This window comes from Zootoca vivipara, chromosome 9 (assembly GCF_965207765.1).
Source record: "Zootoca vivipara chromosome 9, rZooViv2.hap1.1, whole genome shotgun sequence".
Classification (NCBI taxonomy): Eukaryota; Metazoa; Chordata; class Lepidosauria; order Squamata; family Lacertidae; genus Zootoca; species Zootoca vivipara.
The window spans coordinates 63,919,048-63,941,351 of NC_142592.1; the positions used below are offsets into that span (position 1 = coordinate 63,919,048).

The following is a 22,304-nucleotide window of genomic DNA, read 5'->3' on the forward strand; positions in this document are numbered from 1 at the left end:
AGTAGGGCTGGGCAATATATCGATGTATTGTCCAAAACCGGTTTGAGGTCCATATCGTGATATTGGTGTCATACTTTTTGACCTGTCACAATATATCACAAATCATGATATGGGTGTGTTTGTGTGCTATGCAAAAAAATCACAATGTGGGAAATGCCTCTACATAGCTCCATCCTTATTTCAGACATGACAATATATCAGTATATCACGTGGTTGAAAACCAGATATCCCCCCCCTCTACTGAGTAGAGTACAAATCCTTTGGCATGATGCGCTGCCTCTCTCATCATGAGTTAGGACCAGCCCCGCATGTCCATCATTCTGCCCGGACACTGAGGTCCAGCACCGAGGGCCTTCTGGCGGTTCCCTCGTTGCGAGAAGCCAAGTTGCCGGGAACTAGGCAGAGGGCCTTCTCGGTGGTGGCGCCTGCCCTGTGGAACGCCCTCCCAACAGATGTCAAAGAGGAAAACAACTACCAGACTTTTAGAAGACACCTGAAGGCAGCCCTGTTCAGGGAGGCTTTTAATGTTTAATAGATTATTGTGTTTTATTTTTCTGTTGGAAGCCACCCAGAGTGGCTGGGGATACCCGGCCAGATGGGCGGGGTATAAATAAATTATTATTATTATTATTATTATTATTATTATTATTATTATTATTATGTCTGTCACATGTGTGCACATGGAAGAGAATGTATGAATGTGTTGTATGCATGAATATGTTGACTGTGTCAAAGAGAGCAAAAAGTGCTGTGTGTTTGAAGGACGTGGGATTACAGGGGAAGAACAGATTTTCCATCAGTTTCTTCTTATCTAGAGATTCTTTGGGTCTTATCGCGATTGCACTGGCTTTGGGTTCCTTTTAACTTCCTCCCATAGAACTAAATGGGAACCTATTCAGTTTTATGGCAGAAGCCACAGGAAGTCGGTTTCACTAAACAGCATTTTGCTAGGGCGGGGAAGTTTTATCAGCCTGGAAGCGATGAACCTGGTTCTTAGCTAGCCAGGAGATCCGAAGATAACACACACACACAGATCCTCTCCTACTGGAAAATGGCACATCGTGGACCCCGAGCCGCCGAAGCTCAAAATACAGTTGTTGAGTGTGATAAGATGACAACTTTGAAAGGAGGAGAGTTAATGATGTGCAGCCTTGTTGAGCAGGTCTTGTCAGGCCTCATTAGATTTAAGAGAGTTTATCAGAGACGGTGTAATTATCACAGGCAGTAAAACAGCTGCATTAAAAGATAAAAGGGAGTATGAGAGAGAAATAATTAACTGCTTAATAGGGCATTAATTCAGAGATGGCTCTGCACTGGAGAGCGCCAGCAAAGATTATGGGGGCTTAACGGGGCCATGGGATCCATTTCATTTTGCTTGACCTAAAAAGTTATGGGGGGGGGGTCAGATGCACATCAAAGCAATTCTGGGATGCCGCTGTGCAATCAGCATCTTCAACGGAGGGCATCGTGAGGACAACACACACCCTTGACATTTGATGGTTTCAGAATCCAAGTGGTATTTCTTGTGTACATTTGAGAGGGTTCTGAAAAACTTAAATCAGGATGTTGCTTGACGACAACTCTAATCATTGTTGAAGGTATTTTTTATTATTATTATTATTTATTATTACTATTATTATTATCCTTGCAGGTTCTTATAGGAACAGAGGAAACACCCTTGTACCAGGTCCAATCATTAGTTCTGCCCTGGGCTACTTTCAGAGGAATGGCAGAATGACGTTTTCCATTGGTGGTTTCCTTGCAAAGTTTAAAAGCGCCTTTAGTTTTATTTAGCCTTATTCTATGGGCCACTCCAACTGGGCTTAGTTTTTCCTTGTTTGGGGGGGACAGGATGGGTGTATACTGCAACATATCACTGATGCAATAAAACCACATTTGTGATTAATTTATACCAGACTCTCCACTCATCGTTTTGCTTTGTTGGGTGTTCTGCAATGTTTCCTCAATATTTCCTCTGTTGGCTGTTCTGCAATGGTTTCTGCATTATTTCTGTATGGAGCAGCACTCTTGCACTATAGCACAACAAAAGCAGGACCAGAAAACCCCCTCTAATCAGAACATTTGTGGTATGAAAAGTCACAGGATTTTAGCAGGAAATGACAGGACACACACTTATTACAAAGAAAGCAGTGTGGCCGCCTTGAAATGCTTACAGGTGTGAACGGGATTAAAAGCAGGACCGTAGATCACTGCCACATAACATCACAAGCACAAATCATGATGAATGTTCAATAAAAAGGACATCTGGAGAGGCCGTTTGTGTACTTTCCTATTCTCCCTGGGACCCAGTGTCCTTCTGTCAACCATTTAAATTAATTTCAGTCGCAACTCTGAGACCGTGGCACTTTGTTCCAGCTTCAGCTTCACCCACCGAGGTGAAATTTCAAACCCAAATCTACAAGTCCACGTTGAACAGGACCGTTCACTCTGCAGTGCCTGCTTAGTGCATTTAACAAATTACCCATTAGCTGCAAGTTGTCCCACTGACGATAAAGCAAGCCACGACTTCTTTCTCCAAAGTTTGGTTTGGTCTCCCGATGTTCTTGCCTCTCGTCTCCGTGGCTTGGTGAACATCTGGGGTGGGGTGGCCAAACAAACTGTGCTTAAGGCAGGGAGCTAGATCTACAAGTGCTGCCACACAGTGCTGGAAATTTAGATATACAAGCTAGGTGCCAAATGGCTCCTTAAACCAAGGGTGCAGTTGACAAAATGGAAAGTCTTGGGCAAGACTAAAAAAGCCAATGCAATTCTGGGCTGCATCAATAGGAGTATAGCATCTAGATCAAGGGAAGTAATAGCACCACTGTATTCTGCTCTGGTCAGACCTCACCTGGAGTACTGTGTCCAGTTCTGGGCACCACAGTTCAAGAAGGATACTGACAAACTGGAACGTGTCCAGAGGAGGGCAACCAAAATGGCCAAAGGCCTGGAAACGATGCCTTATGAGGAACGGCTTAGGGAGCTGGGTATGTTTGGCCTGGAGAAGAGAAGGTTAAGGGGTGATATGATAGCCATGTTCAAATATATGAAAGGATGTCATATGGAGGAGGGAGAAAGGTTGTTTTCTGCTGCTCCAGAGAAGCGGACATGGTGCAATGGATTCAAACTACAAGAAAGAAGATTCCACCTAAACATTAGGAAGAACTTCCTGACAGTAAGAGCTGTTTGGCAGTGGAATTTGCTACCAAGGAGTGTGGTGGAGTCTCCTTCTTTGGAGGTCTTTAAGCAGAGGCTTGACAGGCATATGTCAAGAATGCTTTGATGGTGTTTCCTGCTTGGCAGGGGGTTGGACTGGATGGCCCTTGTGGTCTCTTCCAACTCTATGATTCTAAGATGGCTCTACAGTCTTTTTTTTCTCAAATGATGGACTGAAAGTGATTGATGCTCAGTTAAACACCTGGCTAGTTCAAATGACAACCCTGAGCTAGGTTAAGAGCTTAAAGAAAAATCACTTGATCCAGGGACAGTCCAATTGGCCTGTTCCAACCTCTTTTTCTTAATGGGTGACTGCTCCCGCTCAGGCTGCAGAGAAAAAGCAATTTGGTTCCAGAAATTCATTCCGATTGTGCAGATAAAATATAACTGATAGAATTCTGCAGGGTGGGGTATTTGTTTGTAAACACAGTCCAGATCCAATGATCCCCAGATGGTGGAGATGTCAGGCGCAATCCTGGCACCCAGGCATCTTCACTTGGTCACGAGTGGTCGAAAGCCAGGTGCAAAATGTGCCTGGAGCCTGGCTCATTTCGAATACTAATGCCAAGCTAAAACAAACTAAGATTTGCAAGCCAACAACAAACTAAGGGAGAAAGAGGTGAGCCAATGGTTTGACTCTGTATATGGCAGCTTTCCAGGTTTCTATCAAGTAAGCGGAGGAGTGATCTAAGCAAAGGGCAAGTGGCAAAGGCCAGAGGAAAAGGGGCGTCATCTTAACAGGTCCCCCAAAACCTGCAAACTACAAGGTTTTGTGGACAGGAGAGGTCTTTTAAATTCCGGCTTCTACCACCATCACTGCAGCATTTTGACAAAGCAATCCTCTTGGGGTGGGAGGAGTGTGTCTCCCCATACATGTGCTTGCTTACATACACTTACACACACACACACACACAAAAAAAAAAAACGCAGAAAAGTCTGAACATTAGAGGATTGTTCAATCATAGCAGCAAATTTAACGCTGCTTTATCAATTGTTCGCAATGTGGTTTAGCTGTGCATCTGTTTAGCTGTCTTATTCGTGGCTAAGGGCAGATCCACGCTACACATTTAAAGCATATTCAATACACATTTAAAGCACACAGCTTCCCCCAAAGAATCCCAGGAACTATAGTTTGTTAAGAGTGCTGGATCTTCTTCTTCGGCAATCACTTGTAGTTGAGTAAGATTGTCTTCCATAAACACAGTTTTAGCAATGAGTCTGTAAGTGACTGTGGATGCCAATTCTGGATCCACAGGTCCTTCCACAGTGGGGACATAGGTTTCCGGATGGGAGTTGATCACAATGAGGGTTTGCCAAGGGTGCCTTCCTCTTAGCACGTTTCTCCCTTGCGTCCTGCGTTCAAGTGTCTTCAAAGCCCATGACACCTTTGGTAAAGGCTATTCTCCAATTGGAGCGCTTGCAAAGAGTGCTAGATATGGTAGCTCTGTGAGGGGGGGGGGGGAACTACGGTTCCCCAGAACCTTTGAGGGAAGTATCGGGCTCCCTTGGTGCCATAGCCCTGTGCTGCCAGGTATGGCAGAGCTCAGTAGAGGGAGAAGTCAGCCAACCAGCCGAGTCTCAGGGGGTTACTTGCCTGCAGGCAGAGTCCACATACAAGTTTCAGTCCAGTCCGAAGGTTGCGGCATCTCAGTTCACGTAGTCAGATGATCCAGGGGTCAAGAAAGCCGAGGGCCCAAGGTCACGAGAAGCGAGAAGCAGCAAGATCTGGCGGGGAACCACAAACGTTGTTTCCAGCAACTGACTCAGGCTGGAAACCCTGCTTCAGAAAGCTGGAAGCCAGCTGGTTTTCATCAGGAGCAAGAAGGCTGATCAGCAGCAGGTGGAGTCCCTTCGCCTTCTGATCCTTCAGGCTGCTGCTCAGCAGGTGAAGCCAACTCCTGGCCCATGACACTTGGGAGGTGGTGGACTCTCCTTCCTTGGAAGCTTTTCAGCAGAGGTTGGGTGGCCATCTGCCACGGATACTTTAGCTGTGATTCCTGCATTGCAGGGGGCTGAATTTTGGCTCACCTCCAAACTCTACGAATCTCTGTTTCTAAGTCATGTGCTTCAAATGTGCGCCCACTGTTTTATGGATGTTCTCACAGTGGCCAGCCAGATGCCCGTGCAAAACCCACAGGCGGGATCCAAGTACAACAGCACTCTCTTCTTCCTGTGGTTTCCAGCAACTGGTATTCGGAAGCACTTAATGCCTCCGACTGCGGAATGCACAAAAGGGAAACACACGCGAGATCTGGATTTCTGCGCTTAGCCACATCTCCGGCTCAAAACAGAGCCCTCCGTCAGGGACATATGCAGACACAGGACTTGCCCGCAGGGCCCTGGCCGCCCCAGCCAATGAGCTAGCCCCCCCTCCCCTCTTTGCATTCTTAGCTTCACCAACGCCGCTCATCCAGATGGCTGAGTTTTGTAGAACAATGAAAGGGCAACCGCCTCAGCAGCTGCGTGGCGGAGTCTCGGGAGCAACACATGGCAAGACAAACATCTAGAATGGACTTGGTGCATCTGGCAAAAGAGCACCTTGCGGAGCGAGGAATAACCCAGGGGGTGCTGTGTGGGGAGAAATGTTTAGGACGCTCAGATAACAGGCAAAATTTACGATCCAGGTTTAAGCTGAGCTGTGCACATACATGCGCTAGCTGTGAGAGTAACTTAATATCCTCACTTTTGGCCCATTAAAACGGCAACAGCTCATGCTACTTACAAGTCTAAGCCTTAAACAGAAGCTAAGTTTCTAGGCCTCTTGACAGACCCGAATATGTGATACCCCCAGAAGATTCCACCATGGCCCTCAGTTATTAAAACAGAAGCGCAACTTTCATGCCTGGGGAGAAGTTGGGACAGGCCCAAGAGATGTCACTACATGCTAAGATTACCCTTGGAGGCCGAGGGTAAATAAACCATTTGGAAATTTTTCTTTTTCTGTTAAGTGACTGTTTAATAAAGTCACATAAATTAATAATAACAAAGCCAGTGGAAAGCCCATAAGGACAAAATTAAGGCACCCTAATATTTAGTCAGACTAAGATGCAACATCAAAATTCCAGCCTATCAGGCCTTCATCTGTCTAACCTCAACTCCTTAACAAAGCAGAACAAATAGATCTGGAATACTGTGTACAGTTCTGGGCACCACAATTTAAGAAGGATTTTGACAAGCTGGAAGGTGTTCAGAGGAAGGCAGCCAAGATGGTCAAGGGTCTTGAAAGCAAGACTTAAGAGGAACGGTTGAGGGAATTGAGTATGTTAAGACTTAGGACAAAGATGGCGCTGTGGGTTAAACCACAGGGCCTAGGACTTGCTGATCAGAAGGTCGGCGGTTCAAATCCCCGCGACGGGGTGAGCTCCCGTTGCTCGGTCCCAGCTCCTGCCAACCTAGCAGTTCGAAAGCACCCAAAGTGCAAGTAGATAAATAGGTACCGCTCTGGCAGGAAGGTAAACGGCGTTTCTGTGTGCTGCTCTGGTTCGCCAGAAGCGGCTTTGTCATGCTGGCCACATGACCTGGAAGCTGTACGCCGACTCCCTCGGCCAATAACGTGAGATGAGTGCAGCAACCCCAGAGTCGGTCACGACTGGACCTAATGGCCAGGGGTCCCTTTACCTTTAAGACTGGATAAGAGGAAACTTGAGAGGAGATACGACAGCCATCTTCAAATATCTCAAGGGCTGTCACATGGAAGAGGGAGCAAGCTTGTTTTCTCCTGCTCTGGAGGGTAGGACCTGAACCAATGGCTTCAAGTTACAAGAAAGGAGATTCCGACTCAACATCAAGAAGAGTTTTCTGACAGTAAGAGTCGTTCAAGAGTGGAACTGTCTCTCTTGAGAGGTGGTGGACTCTCTTTCCTTGAAGGTTTTGGATGGCCATCTGCCATGGATGCTTTAGTTGAGATTCCTGAATTGCAGGGGGTTAGACTAGATGACCCTCTGGGTCCCTTCCAACTCTTCAATTCTTTGATTCCAGATGTAGCTTTTCTAAATACTTGCATTAAAGATAATACACGCACACTGCTTTTTGTTTGGGAGTACCATCCCCTCTTTTTCTGAGACAACAGCAATCATTTTGCACTGCCACCAACATCACTCTGATCAAGAAAGAAATTACCAGCACTTTTCTATGAAAAAACCCCCACTGACTACTAGATTGATTAAGGGCACTTTTTTGATTGATTGCAAGGTTTTTAATGATTTCATCTGACTGATGGACTGGATATTTAGGAGGTGAGTATCTGTTTCAGAGTCAGAAGTGCAAGAGGGCAGGAGGATGGGGCAGCAGGCAGGTGAATTGCAAAGGGTTACTCTGAGGAAGGATAAAGGATGGGGGGCAAGAGGAGACCACTTCAAAGAAGGTAGGTTGAATGGCAGGCGTCAGAAAGTCTTCAGCTGTGATTCCTGCATTGCAGGGGTTGGACTAGAGGACCCTTGGGGGTCCCTTCCCAGTCTATGATTCTACTTTTATCAACCATGGAGCCAGAGCGTGGCCCTCATGGCCAGCATCCATTGACAGCCTTGTCCTCCTCTCTAGTCACCCTGCATGTGCACAAGCAAGAAACACACAGCCATTTCTCTCTTTGCATTAGAGATGCTTCTCAAGCATATGGGATTTCAGCGCATCTGACTTTTGCCTTTTGCTGCATCTTCTCCACCGAAAGTGTCCTTTCGCAAGGATCCACAGAGCCTTGCTGCTGGAGGTTAGGATTCTGGCAACACTCAGGAACTCAGCTGCTGTCCCTGGACAAACTAACTACCTTTGCAGGACAGGTGAGGGGGGAAAGCAGAAGAAAAAGAAGGGAAGAGGAACAGAAAGGAAAAAAACGAGAGAGAAGAAAGAAAAAATAGAGAGGGAGAGGAACGAACAAACAAATAAAAACCGGCATTTTTGTGTCAGCATTGCAAGGATAGGTTTTTCATTTGTCTGTTTCTTTGTTTCCGCACATATACTAAGCAAAAGAATGAACGATCATTACTTGCCTTCTTTCTCCCAGATTCTCTCCCCCGCCACCCCAAGCCTCACAATATCTATGACACCAGTGTCTCACATTGAATGCAACTGACCCATAGAAAGTACTCTATGAATTGAAAAAAGAGATGTTGCATGTACCTTTGTTTACTACAGAAATCCTTCAATAATAAAAACAATTTAAAAAGTGGAGAACAGAAGAACAAAGAAACAGAAAAGGAGGAGAAAGGAAAAAAAAGAGAATGAAGAAAGGGAGAAAGATGAAAAGACAGAACCATAGAATTGAAGAATCTGAGCGGACCATGCGTGGCATCGAAGTCCAGCCCCGTGCAAGGCAGGAACCTTTCTGCTCAAAGAGGGACTCGAACCCAAGACACTTGAGTCTTGTGCAAGAAAAGGGAGGAGGAGGAGAAGGCAAGACGAGAAGGAGTCAGAGGGAGGTGTGTAAGGAAGGCAGGACTCCACTTACGCATGAGGGTGCTGAAGGCCACCACGGCCAGCAGCGCCTGCACCAGCACCCCGAAGCGGTCCAGCAGCGCCCCGTTGTCGCAGCCGTGCGGGCGGCTCTTCGCCTGGGTGCGGTTGGCGCCCAGCAGCCTCTCGGGCAGCGGCGGCGACAGCAGCAGAGCCATCCCGGTCGGCGGAGCCTCCCCGACGAGGCGAGCGCGATGCCGCTGCGCGTCCCCCTTCCTCAGTCCCGGACAAAGGCTGGCGCCGCCGCGGACTCAATCGGGGAGGGAGGCGGCTCCTGTGGCTGCTTCCCCCGGGAAGGGGCCGGGCGCCAGGGGGCAACGCCCCCGCAGGGGAAAGGAGCCGTCGGAGGGGAGCGAGGGGTCAGCGGAGACCCTTAGACGCCGAGGGGTGGGGCACTAAGACCATCTGGGCTGGTGGGGGGGGTGCTAAGACCTTCTGGGCTGGGGGCTCCGAAGACCTTCCTAGCTATACCCGACGGTTTGCGCTTGACCCTCCTCTCCCAGCCTCTCCCTCCATCCCCGGAGAGGGTGCTCAAAGCATGGCTGGGAACGTGGCCCATCCCATCAATAAAATCAAATGGGGACGAATCGATAAATGGGCAGGGAAGAATTATGGGTGGGTTTTTTTAATTTTAAAGAAGTTGCTGTAGGAACGAAGCACGAAGGAAGGAGCTGCCTTTTAGCGAGGCAGACCACTAGTAGTAGCCAGGATTTTTGTGGGGGGGGAGGCTTTTGTTGGGGGGTGGCGCAGAACCTCAGATTTGTATTGACTGGGGGGGGGGTTACGCCCATCTGCACTAGTCTCTCGGTTTTGTTGACCCCCGGTGTAGAAGACCTCAGACCCAAGGGTAGCTCGTTCAGTAGAGAGTGAGACTCTCAATCTCACAGAGTTGTGGTTTCTCTGTACAGAAAGGGACAGGAAAACACTGGAGACAGGCTTGCTTCCACACAACAGCATCTGACCTCCCTGAAAACATGGCGGCATAAGTGCTCAATAAATAAAAGCCTCCAGGCAATTTTGTAACTTCAGAACATAAGATGAGCCTGCTGGGTCAGGCCAGTGGCACATCTAGTCCAGAATCCTGTTCTCACGGCAGCCAACCAAGGGACTCAGCTACATTGGCAAATAAAAAGCGCTTTATATGTGCTGTTTATGCATTCTAACACTGTGACACCAGGTGGCACTGTGGAGTCCCGTTTTACCAATCCGATTTCCTCATACAAAGTTTGCAATGTGTTTCAATGAAATGCTTCTTTGATGTGTCTGGATCAGGCATCCCCAAACCTCGGCCCTCCAGATGTTTTGGGCTACAATTCCCATCTTCCCCAACCACTGGTCCTGTTAGCTAGGGATCATGGGAGTTGTAGGCCAAAACATCTGGAGGGCCGCAGTTTGGGGATGCCTAGTCTGGATCTAGCCCAGATGTCTGAGAATATGACAACCTTAGTGTATGCAAAAGCATGTGGGGTGTGTGTGTGTGTGCCAAACTGTGTCTTTGACCCAGGTAAAATAAAGCCTAGTTTCGCCCATGCCCCAGCAGCTAGCATAACTTCTTGTTGTGATTTTGAAGTCATAATAGTCAAGATAAGCAAACCACAATCTTGTCTTGTCCTTGCCTTTTATCTCTTGTTCCGATAAACTATTAGTTTAGCCATTAAGGCAAATACTCAACCCCCCCCCCTCTTCTCTTCTAAGACGTAAGTCACCATGTATGATGCTTTCTTCCTCTTTAGCTGTACCATTCTTTCAATTTAGCAGGGGGGAAACCAGGATCCTCAGGAAGGCTTCAGTTACATTCTTATAAGGGTATATGACAGGGGTCACCAACACAGTGCCCACATGCGACAATATACCCTCCAGGAACTCCTAGGACAACCACAAAAGGTCTCGGTAAATATCCCATCCAAAACTCGCAGTGCATAAGAGATGGTTTGCTTTTCCTGCGCAGTTCCTGCTTGCACTGACTCTGGCTGGATCTACACACAGGAAAAACCCGCTATAAATAAGTTATAAATTAAATTGTTATAACAAAGGATTTTTTTAAAAAAAAACCTCTATGTAAAATCACATGGACAAAGTTTTGTGCTCCACAGTGCCATCTGGTGCCGTATGTTTATAACGCAGTTATAGTGTTGCAACATGGGTAATGTAGCTGAGGCCTCTGTCTCTCCTGCACCGAGTACAAGCCTTTAAGCATGGCCACACTTTTCACTGGATGCCAGGACCAAAAACCCACCATTCTCTTCTGAACAAAGGAGAGACTCACAGGGCTTCGCTCTCCATGAACGGACATGGCAGTAGGTGCCCTTCCCCCCACTGATGAGGCAACTGATGAGGGGAGAGAATTTTGAAGCTGAAGATGAATGAGAAAATATTCAACATTTTACTCCCAAATGAACTTAATTTACGTTCAATTCATATTGGGATGACCGACTCAATTACCCAGCGTTTGGCTGGTACATCTGGTTAAAAAAGTAGACTTCACCTGTTTGTGATCGCAAACACACAGATGCTTGTAGGATTAGGTAATTAAGTTGTTTATTGTAGGAAATACATTTCTAGGATATAAGAGGTTTCTTATTCTAGTCTAACTAGTCTAGAGAAGAACAAGCCAGCCATCCTGGCTCCTTTGTCCTCTCAGAGGACAGTTCAAAGATAAGGTCTCACCTTGAGATCCAGGAGAGAAGTTTGAGGAGGAGGAAGCTGTAAATGGGATGCAACCTAAGTCCTATCGGTCTAAACAACAAAGAGATAGCGAAGTCAGCATACAGATAAAGATACAGGGATAGTCAGGGACTCTCTGGAAGCTCCTTACTCTTATCTGTCTCAACGCCACTCAAGGGAGTGGCAGCCAAACTCCCAGCATTTCACATGCCAATTGTGGGAACCATTTTCTGGTGCTGCTTGGAGATTTTTGAACCAATGGAGTGAACTTTGTGAAACCGGACTAAGTCATTCCAAGCACCGCAACATATCGCATCATTCGGCGATATGTTGCGGTGCTTGGATATGTTGCGATATGTTGGCGGCGACCCAAAAAGATGCATTCTCAGCCACGGCCTCTGCACTGTGGAATGTCCTTCCCGCTATGATTACAGGGCAGGCCCACCTATGTGGAAACCGCCTCAGGTGGCAGGATCCACATGGGCAGCAGATCATCTGGCCTTCGAGGAATGCATCGCCCACTGCAGCTGCCTCAGCGGCAGCAATAGTTGCAACGTGGTACTTGGAGGCCGGATCTGCCATCCCCTTGGCGGACATCCTGCTTGCCGATTCTACAGCAGCCTCTTGGTGAATAGAAGACACTTCTGATCTCCTCCCTCCCTTGTAAATCTTCACTAGCCCCTTCTTCCCCAGCTGCTGGGGGGGGGCACCCCTCAGGTGCCCAAATGTCTAGGGCTGGCCCTGCTTTATTACAGTATTTACTCAAATCTAATGTGCACCTTTAGGGTGGGTGGGAATTACGTTGTGAAAATTAAGGTGTGTATTAGATTCAATGGTGCATTACACTCAAGTATGTAAATACAGTATATGTGAAACTTCACCCATCAGTTGCTTCAGATGTCTTGCAAAAGAAGGATACTGACAAGCTGGAACGTGTCCAGAAGAGGGCAACCAAAATGGTCAAAGGCCTGGAAACAATGCCTTATGAGGAACGGCTTAGGGAGCTGGGTATGTTTAGCCTAGAGAAGAGAAGGTTATGGGGTGATATGATAGCCATGTTCAAATATATAAAAGGATGTCATATAGAGGAGGGAGAAAGGTTGTTTTCTGCTGCTCCAGAGAAGCGGACACGGAGCAATAGATTCAAACTGCAAGAAAGACAATTCCACCTAAACATTAGGAAGAACTTCCTGACAGTAAGAGCTGTTCGGCAGTGGAATTTGCTACCAAGGAGTGTAGTGGAGTCTCCTTCTTTGGAGGTCTTTAAGCAGAGGCTTGACAGGCATGTGTCAAGAATGCTTTGATGGTGTTTCCTGCTTGGCAGGGGGTTGGACTGGATGGCCCTTGTGGTCTCTTCCAACTCTATGATTCTATGAAAAGCACTCTTTTTTTTTTTTGCACAAAATTTCCCCGACCCATGAGATTGGACCCTGTTATGATTCCTCTTTCCACAGTACTGGGTTGTTGTTTTGCTTATAGTGGAACCTCAGTTTCTTGAACCTAATCCATTCCGGAAGTCCGTTCGATACATTTGACAACCAAGGCGCAATTGCCGGTCGGCAAAATCCATAGAAAAAATGGAGAAACGCGCCTCAGAAGCCGTTTGACTTCCTAGATGTGTTCAAAAATGGAAGCATTCACTTCTGGGTTGTTGGCGTTCGAAAGCTGAAATGTCCGACTTCCAAAACGTTTGACAACCAAGGTTTCACTGTATTTTGGTTTGCCACTTAGATTTTTGTTTTGATTGAGCAGTTTAGAAATGCTTTTAAAGAAATAAACAAAAGATAATAACTCTAAAAAGGAAGAAGCCGGTTAAGGATGTAAAATTGGCGGGGATGCACTCTAAATTTGGTTTTCTACTAGAAACCTTCCAATTTTTTTTCCTGCACTCCTGCAGCAACAGTTTTTAGGATGCCCTCATCTCTTAAGCCGCAGACATCTTCTTGCTTTGCACAGCGACAGAGGTTTGCTTTTGGTCTCTCGACAGACCCAGCATGCTTTAACTCCAAGCAGACGTCTGGCTTACATTCTCACTGGTTCACGTGTCAAAACAATCCCACCTCAGCCCGTGAAATACAAGATTTCCTTTGCCGAAGGAGAGATATCATTCCGGGGACCTGTTGGCCACTTGGACCTTTGCCAGAGAGTTAAAAGCTATGTCCCTCTCATCTTAGCACTGAAGTTTTCTTGGCAGTGGCGGTGGCACAGATATTTGGGTTTGGGCTGAGGGGGTGCCAGGCCGGTTTCTGCGCAGACTCACACACCTTTTTTCTCCAGCCTCTATTCAGGCAAGCAAGGCGCATTGCCAGACTTCAAGGCAAAAACACTCAGGCAGAGTCAGCGCATGCTGGGCAGAATCCAAGGGCCGGACAGAGTGACTTAGAGGGCCACATCCAGGCCTGAGGTTCCCCACTACCTTGCAGAGTTGTTGTGAGGAATCCTAGAGTTGTAGAGTCAAGCAGAGATCTTTTTTTGAAATATTTTTATTTTATTTTGTTGTTGTTGTTTAGTCGTTTAGTCGTGTCCGACTCTTTGTGACCCCATGGACCATAGCACGCCAGGCACTCCTGTCTTGCACTGCCTCCCGCAGTTTGGTCAAACTCATGTTGGTAGCTTCGAGAACACTGTCCAACCATCTCATCCTCTGTCGTCCCCTTCTCCTTGTGCCCCCAATCTTTCCCAACATCAGGGTCTTTTCCAGGGAGTCTTCTCTTCTCATGAGGTGGCCAAAGTATTGGAGCCTCAGCTTCACGATCTGTCCTTCCAGTGAGCACTCAGGGCTGATTTCCTTAAGAATGGATAGGTTTGATCTTCTTGCAGTCCATGGGACTCTCAAGAGTCTCCTCCAGCACCAGAATTCAAAAGCATCAATTGTTCGGCAATCAGCCTTCTTTATGGTCCAGCTCTCACTTCCATACATCACTACTGGGAAAACCATAGCTTTAACTATACGGACCTTTGTAGGCAAGGTGATGTCTCTGCTTTTTAAGATGCTGTCTAGGTTTGTCATTGCTTTTCTCCCAAGAAGCAGGCGTCTTTTAATTTCGTGACTGCTGTCACCATCTGCAGTGATCAAGGAGCCCAAGAAAGTAAAATCTCTCACTGCCTCCATTTCTTCCCCTTCTATTTGCTAGGAGGTGATGGGACCAGTGGCCATGATCTTGGTTTTTTTTGATGTTGAGCTTCAGACCATATTTTGCGCTCTCCTCTTTTACCCTCATTAAAAGGTTCTTTAATTCCTCCTCACTTTCTGCCATCAAGGTTGTGTCATCAGCATATCTGAGGTTGTTGATATTTCTTCCGGCAATCTTAATTCTGGTTTGGGATTCATCTAGTCCAGCCTTTCGAATGATGAATTCTGCATATAAGTTAAATAAGCAGGGAGACAATTTTATTTTACAAGTATAAAATTATAACATACGTCTGCTATTAAAAGATTCCCCTGAATCTCTGAATTTCCCACCTTCCCCTCAAACCTTCTCTACTGCATCTTATACAGTACTTTCCCCCCATTCCTGATTGAAGTTTTGGTCTTCTTGGTTCCTGAACTTTCCACTCAATTTTGCCATTTCGGCATAGTCCAACAGTTTAATTTGCCATTCCTCTCTGGTAGGGACTTTTATCTTCTTTCCATCTCCAGGCAAGGATCCTTTTGCCAAGTGTGGGACTCAAACCCACAGTCCTGAGATTAAGAGTCTCATGCTCTACCAACTGAGCTATTGGGAGGGAGAGCAACCACGAATGCTGCCTAGAGCTCTTGGAGGGAAGGTGGGGTATAAATGTAGAGAGAGGAAGAATAAACAAAGAACAACTGATGGAATCCGTAAAGGGAAAATGTATGAAATGCCCAGTAGCTCTGCTGCTTTCTAGGTTGCTTAGGAACCAGCAACCTAGAGGCAGTGTGAGCTAACAATAGGAAGCCCACTCCTCATCATTCTGTTCAAACTTACGGAATGAAATATTCCCAACGCGCCATAGCAATAGCAATAGCAGTGAGGGACTCTTGCAGTTCAAACCCCAAGGCTTACTGTAAGGATGAGCAGCATGGCAAGAAAATAGCTCAGTTAGTAGAGCATGAGACTCCAGGGTCGTGGGTTCGAGCCCCCATGTTGGTCAAAAAGATTCCTGCATTGCAGGGGGTTGGACTAGATGACCCTTGGGATCCCTTCCAGTTCTATGATTCGGGGACCAGCTGGTCTCCTGAAACTTCTGAGGCTGCCAGCTTCCCCAAACAAGGTGTGCACGCCTTTAGCTTGCCTTCAAACATTCTGCAGAATTGCTGGTGGTGGTGCTGAACTAGCCTAGGCAGAAGGGGCTCTCGGTGGGTAAGAGCAGGGGTAGGCAACCTAAGGCCCGGGGGCTGGATGCAATCAGCATGTTTACATGAGTATAATGTGTCCTTTTATTTAAAATGCACCTCTGGTTTATTTGTGGGGCATAGGAATCTGTTCATTTTTTCCTTCAAAATACAGTCCGGCCCCCCACATGATCTTAGGGACGGTGGACCAGCCCATGGCTGAAAAAGGTTGCTGACCCCTGAATTCCATGGGCTGAATTTCATGAGTCGCCATCCTGCCCTTTGCTATGTTGGTGCAATGTGAACAATGGGTTAAATTACACAGTACTTGGTTTTGTGAGGTCTTGAGGAGCACTCCCTCTACATCTGGAGGCCCTGAGATAAGGGTGCAGGAGGAGGGCAGGTGGCGTAAGCATGGCCCCCACTTAGCTCTGGTTGCAAGGGCTGGCCTGGCCTGGCAGGCTCCATTCACCTTCTTTGGCCCACCGCTGCCTGGCATGCACCCACACCGCCCCGGGCACCAGCAAACGCTGCTACGCCACTGAAAGAGAGGCATTGGAGTGTGTGTAGACCCCAGCCAACTGCGCAAAGGTAAAGTTTCCATTTGTTGCTTCACCCACCTTTAGCTCTGGCTCTGCCCAACCATTAGTATGCGGCCCCAGTAAGGTGGCCCAGAAAGAAATGTCAGCCTCAGGTTGGAAAAGACTCCCCACCCGTGCCTTAGAGTTTGGTAACAGAGTAGAAGAAGGATGTGAAGTTGCATCCATTTCCACTCTAAAGCAGATTTTATTCCCCAGCAGGTGGTGCTGCGATGTCAGTGTTTGACCAGCACATCTGATCTGTCTTCGCTACAGTGATGGCTAAGAGCTTTTCGAAGGTTGCACAAAAAGGGGAAGGCCACAAATGGCACCGATCCAATTTCCATGGGCGAAAGCTTCAGGTGTAGCTAGGGGGCAAACAGGGAGCCCAGTTAACCTGCCGTCGCAAAAGCCAAACTTCAGCAAAAGGGAAAATCGATAAATTCTGCCTTGGTGCAATTTAGATCCCTCCTGGTTTCATCCATCGTGGAACTCTTAAGCTACTGACCCAAAATATGCTACAGCTACAAATTGGGGAGAAATTTGATTCCGTTCAAATTCAAAGACGAACCTACCTAATTCACGTTTCCCAAAGCAGTACACAAACTGAAACCCAGCCATCGTTTGAAATTTGCACTTCTCCAAGTTTCACAACACCCTTCAGCCAAGTAATGTCACGTGGCCAAAATTGCACACGCTAGGGCAAAGTGAGAATAAAAATGCCCGTGTGAATGAAAAGAACATGCAAAAATGCTTTCTATCAGAAACATTGCTTTGCAGATTTATGTACATTTGGCAAAATTCCATGCAAAATGGTAGTGAATTTTCCTGCAAACTTTTCTTTTTTAAAAATAAAAATCATACTGATACAGGTATGTGGAACAATGAACTTAAGACTGCAAAAGTTGAAATTGACCTTTTCTCTGTCTCTTTGGCTCCAGCAAGGTTCTACATCACACCCCTCCAGGTGAATAAATGATCTTGCTTGCTAGTCCTAAATTGTGTGGCTGTTATTTGAAAGTTTGACCTAATATGGTAAACGGGTTCCGTTTCTCAAAGTGCTGAGGGCTGAATGAAGTTTACACCCACAAAGACAGCATGGTGTTTATATCAGGCAAAGATCCACCCTTACGATGCATCTCAACCTTTTGCCTCCCACCAAGAAGGTAACCCCAGAAGCATATTCTCCTCTGCTAAATACATTACGTCTGGTAATGGTATGGTCAGGGCTTTGTCTCTCTTTCATTATCTCTTCTCTCTCTCTCTCTCTTCCCTTTCCCCTTCTCTCTCTCTCTCTTACTTCTTTTTGTTTTTTACTTAGATTAACATTTTAGTTTCAATAAAAAATATGTTTGATAAAAAAGATGTTTGATAATCTTTGTATCCCCTTTTCCAAATTCTAATAAAAGATTATTCCAAACAAGATGTAGTTTATGATGGATGCAGAAACCACAGCTCAGCATGCATTCAAATGCACTCAAAACATCCCAGGTTCAATTCGAAATATTGTCAATCCAAAGAATCTCAGTGGCGAGACTGTGGGAGACCCCTCTTGACCCCCCCTCTGAGGTTGGCTCTCCAGATGTCTCCCATCAGGCCCAATCAGCATGGAAAAAGATCAGGGATGATCAGAGCCCAGCAACGTCTGGGGAGGGGGGGGGGACACACTCTTGAATTAGACAATCCCGGCCCAGATGTGGACCAGTGGGCCAACTCCATCTAAGGAAGCAGCAGCATCTCAACAGCTTCATCCTTTGGGGAAATGACCATAGCTCTGTGGAAGAACATCGGCTTTGCCAGCAGAATCTCTGGCACCTGCAGTCAGGGCTGCAAATGCCCCTTGCCGAAATCCTGGAGAGCTGCTGGCAGTCAGTGTAGACATTACTGAGCTAGATGGATCCAAAGGTCAGGTTCCATGTAAGGCAGCTTCCTGTGCTCTACCGCAGGTCTCTAGGTAACCTTCAAGGGGCTTCTAGATCAGACATCCCCAAACTTCGGCCCTCCAGACGTTTTGGACTACAATTCCCATCTTCCCAGACCACTGGTCCTGTTAGCTAGGGATCATGGGAGTTGTAGGCCAAAACATCTGGAGGGCTGCAGTTTGGGGGTGCCTGTTCTAGATTCTTGTGAGTCCACAGAAAGCTGGGGAATGTCTCTGGAGACACCCTGTTGCACCCAGTGGCGGGTGGGAAGAAACCGCAGGAGCAACTGAGATAAAATAAAGGCTGGGCTGCTCTAATCTTACTAAGCACAAGGCAATGGTCAACAGAAAATAGGTGAAGAAGAGGCAACAACACAGCTTTCTCAGAAGTGCCAAATGTGGTTTTTCTTGCCAGTGATAACCAACTCCTTGCAATCATTTTCCTGTGATAACCAGTTTCCTGCCTGCTGGGTTAGAGGAGTTGCGAGAGAGATTAGGCTTGGACCCTTAACTTTGTCCCATAGAACTTAATGGGAGCCCCTGAGCTTATTCTACCCCCACAATTCTGCCCCTTCATCCAGATACTCTATTCTTATCCATGAGTTTCCCAATTTCCTGTGATCGTACTGGAAGAGGCGTGATCCTTTTGGGGTTGTTTGCTTGCTCCCCATGCCTGCTTGTTTACCGACCGGCCGCAATGGCTTCCTGACTTTTTGCTAAAGCACTAAAGAAGATTTTCGGTTTAAAAGTGATGTGCGAACAGTGAAATTGCCATGCGCCAAAAGGAAGAATGAACAGGAAGGGAAGAGTTAAATACATATTTGCATGCATTCTTCTCAGAAATTCCCACACACTAAGGGCAAATATGTTATACACACTCTCAAATGTCCTAGTGACAGGGTTGGTCCATTCTGCCAACATTGTAATTTTTCTATTTATCGGTCCTAAAAGTGTTTTTCTAAAAACTGAAATCTCTTGAGTGTATGCACCCCAACCTTATTACTCTGCAGAATTCAGTAACCGAACTTGCTTTCTAATTTTTTAAAAAATTCAATCCTTTGACCCCACCCCCTCCAGGTGGGGAGTGAGTGACAAAGTCCCATTAAACAGAATTTTGGCTTCCCAGTAAATAAGTGTAAAATTGAGCTCTGACAGGTCCAACTCTGAGCACTATTCACTCCCAGCCCAGTCCTTTGCCTGCTTACTCAGGAGTCATTCTCATGGCATTCAAATTAGTCACCGAAAACATGACAGTGCGAAATCATACACAACTCCTCAGAATTAAGTCCCAATACTCCTCACATAAGGGCAAGGGCGTACCCACCATTCGGCAAGTTAGGGCAGCTGCCCTACTCTAGAAGCAGGGCCGGTGGGCAGAGGCGGAGCACAGCCCGGCGGAGCGCGAGTTCGCCATTCCCGCCGCACCGCGCCGCACCCTCCCTCCAGCTCCCCGGCGCGCCCTCAGGCAAGGCCAAGCGCGGCGGGGAACCAGGGAGCGCGGCGCGGCGGGCGGGAACGCAGAACTCGCGCTCCGCTGGGCTGGGCTCCGCCTCCGCCCACCAGCCCTGCTTCTAGGGAGGGGCACAGCCCGGCGGAGCGCGAGTTCGCTGTTCCCGCCTACTTTGTAGCCCCTCCCCTTCCGTGCCTTGGCCCCTCCCCTTGCCCCCCCCTAGTTTTGATCCTGGGTACGCCCATGCATAAGGGTGTGTGTGTTTGTGTATGTTTGTGGTTTACTTGTTTCTAAAAATGTTGTATTTACCAAGTAGTAAACCCATGAGCAGTCTCACTTGAAAATAAAATTTTACTCACCAGCAAAACGTTGTGTTTAATTACTATATTATGGGTTGTTTCCAACATTGGACCTACTTACTGCAGAGGCCCCTTGAAGCTATTGGACATCAATAAAGCGAGATGAGCGGCGCAACCCCAGAGTCGTCTGCGACTGGACCTAATGGTCAGGGGTCCCTTTACCTTTAACTTTTATTTATTCATTTCTAAGTGCCCGCCCCCTCAGTACAACAGGGCTAAATACAACCCTGTGGTTATTTATATGGATTAGGTGCCGCACAGAAAAATTTCACCGGGTCACCAACAACCGCAAAGTAGTAGTAGTAGTAGTAATAACTAATATAATAACTAATGTAATTAATATAAGACAGCTCAGTCTGTAGAGCATGAGACTTAATCTCAGGGTTGTGGGTTCAAGCCACATGTTGGGCAAAAGATTCCTGATTTGCAGGGGGTTGGACTAGATGACCCTCGTGGTCCCTTCCAACTCTGCAGTTCTATGATTCTATGAAGACAACAACATCAGATGGCACTTTCAGAGAGTCACCACGGAATCCTAAGCATGCCGACTCAGAAGTAAATCCTACTGAATTCTGTGGAGCACCTTACTCCCAGGTAAGTGGGTTTAGGACTGCAGCCTTAATAGCCAAGGCTTGGCGTCTAAACCTTAAAAAATATATATTATTATTTAAGTGGGGCTTCCTCCCAGCCTCAGACTGCAATCCTCCTTTAAGATTGTGCTGTAAATCTGCTTTTGGGGATTCCGCCCCTATTATTCATGCCTGAACACACCTGGGAAATGGGTTCAATATTAAACTCCTTGGAAGGCGTCCCGGGTGAGTCCCAACTAAACCCGCAACAGGACGGGACTTCATCACTGACCGCAAACCGAAGCGCACGTCCTTCGGGCGTGCAAAGCTCTCCCGCTTACTCGGGAGTAAGACCCATCTCCCACTCCGCGGGGGATTTGCACGGGTACTGGAGGCTGTGGGCACATGGTGCGCGCGCGTGTGCTTGGCAACTGTGCCGGAGGATAGAAAAAGAAAAAAGGTCAGCGAGGGAGACGGCGCGCACACTCGCACACGCTCACACACACATACCGTAGGCACACACACGCCAAGTACAAGCGAGTGCGAGGCATGCGCATTGAGCGGATGCCATATTGGAAGGAGTGGGGAGCAGCGGCGGCGGCAGCGAGCGAACTAGGCGGGCGCGGATCGCGCTGTCGGGCGGCTGGAGTGGCGGGGGCTGCGCCCCTTCGACGCGGGGGAGGGATCGCGGGGGAGGGAAACTTCGCGCAGGTAAGGCGCGGCTCCGCGCAGCGGCGCGCGGACCTACCCAGGCTGCATATAACGGAAGGTGGGTTTCCCCCCCTCTTTCTCTCACCCCCCCTTTTTTTTCTTACGGAGAAGGATGGACCGATCGCGGTGGGGGGTTTGGGGGGGCGGTTTCTCTCTCTTCCTCCTCCCCCCGCTTTTTTTGGCAGGTTTATTAACACGCGTTCTGCTTTGCGCAGAAAAGGCTGGTGCGTTTCTGACAAGGACCCCCCTAAAAAGCAAGTTATTGCAAAGTGATTTTTTTGGGGATGTGTGTTTTGGTTTTTTTTTTAAAGAACGTAATCTCGCCGTTCTGCTAGAACTCCGCCGTCCCTGCTTCGAACGTGCAGCCCGATCCTGTGCACGCTTACTCGGAAGTAGTAAAAGTGTCTCTCTCGTCTTTCCTCCTGCCTGAGGTTCCAGGCGGGCCGTGCTATCCTATGCGTGTTAACTCGGAAATCAGCTATTCCAAGTTCAGGGTTCTCCTATGTATGTGGGGGGTTGTTGTGCGCCCGATCCTATGCATAGAGTTCTAGGCGCGCCTAAACCCGCGCTTGATTCTGGATGACATCACGCTGGGGTGCATTTCTTTGGGGAGGTGTTGCGATCCAATATGCACGATTTTTCCTAGGGTGGTCCGATCCATTGCATGCAGTTGGACCTACTTTTGCGTAAAGATGCGTCAGGTCGGCTGTTGGGTGTGTGTGTGTGCGCGCGCTGGCGGGCACGCATTTTTTTCTGTGTTGAGGTATTCTTTTTCCTTTTGCAAGGCACGTTTTTGGATCTGTGCCCTAGCGAGTTGAGATGAGCGGAATGCGCGGCTCGTGCTTAATGTCATCGCGTGGATACTCCAGTTCCTATTTGGAAACGCGCCAGATTAACCGAAGGCTGGTCCCCTACCTTTTTTTTGGACATAAAAAAAAATCTAATGTGATCTCGGCTTAGAATTTACTGAAAGAAAGGGAGGGAAAGAAAAAAAATTACGATTTTTGAGTCACTTTCATGGAGCCGGGGAGGGAGGGACGGGAAACTGAGACGGATCAATGGAATACAGATTATTAGATATGTGTATAAAT

The 22,304-nt window shown here is 47.5% G+C and overlaps 2 protein-coding genes across 2 annotated transcripts in view; one reads left to right on the forward strand and one right to left on the reverse strand.

Annotated features, from left to right (window-relative positions):
• Positions 1-8,920, reverse strand: part of LOC118091525 (store-operated calcium entry regulator STIMATE-like) — a 42,120-nt gene extending 33,200 nt beyond the window's left edge. Inside the window, exon 1 of the mRNA XM_035128612.3 lies at positions 8,660-8,920. Coding sequence (XP_034984503.2) covers positions 8,660-8,822 — 163 coding nt within the window. The 5' untranslated portion in view covers positions 8,823-8,920. The remainder of the gene's footprint in view (positions 1-8,659) is intronic.
• A 12,146-nt stretch (positions 8,921-21,066) lies between these two features.
• Positions 21,067-22,304, forward strand: part of SFMBT2 (Scm like with four mbt domains 2) — a 66,186-nt gene continuing 64,948 nt past the window's right edge. Inside the window, exon 1 of the mRNA XM_035127388.3 lies at positions 21,067-21,271. The gene's annotated coding sequence lies outside the window, so the exon portion shown is untranslated. The remainder of the gene's footprint in view (positions 21,272-22,304) is intronic.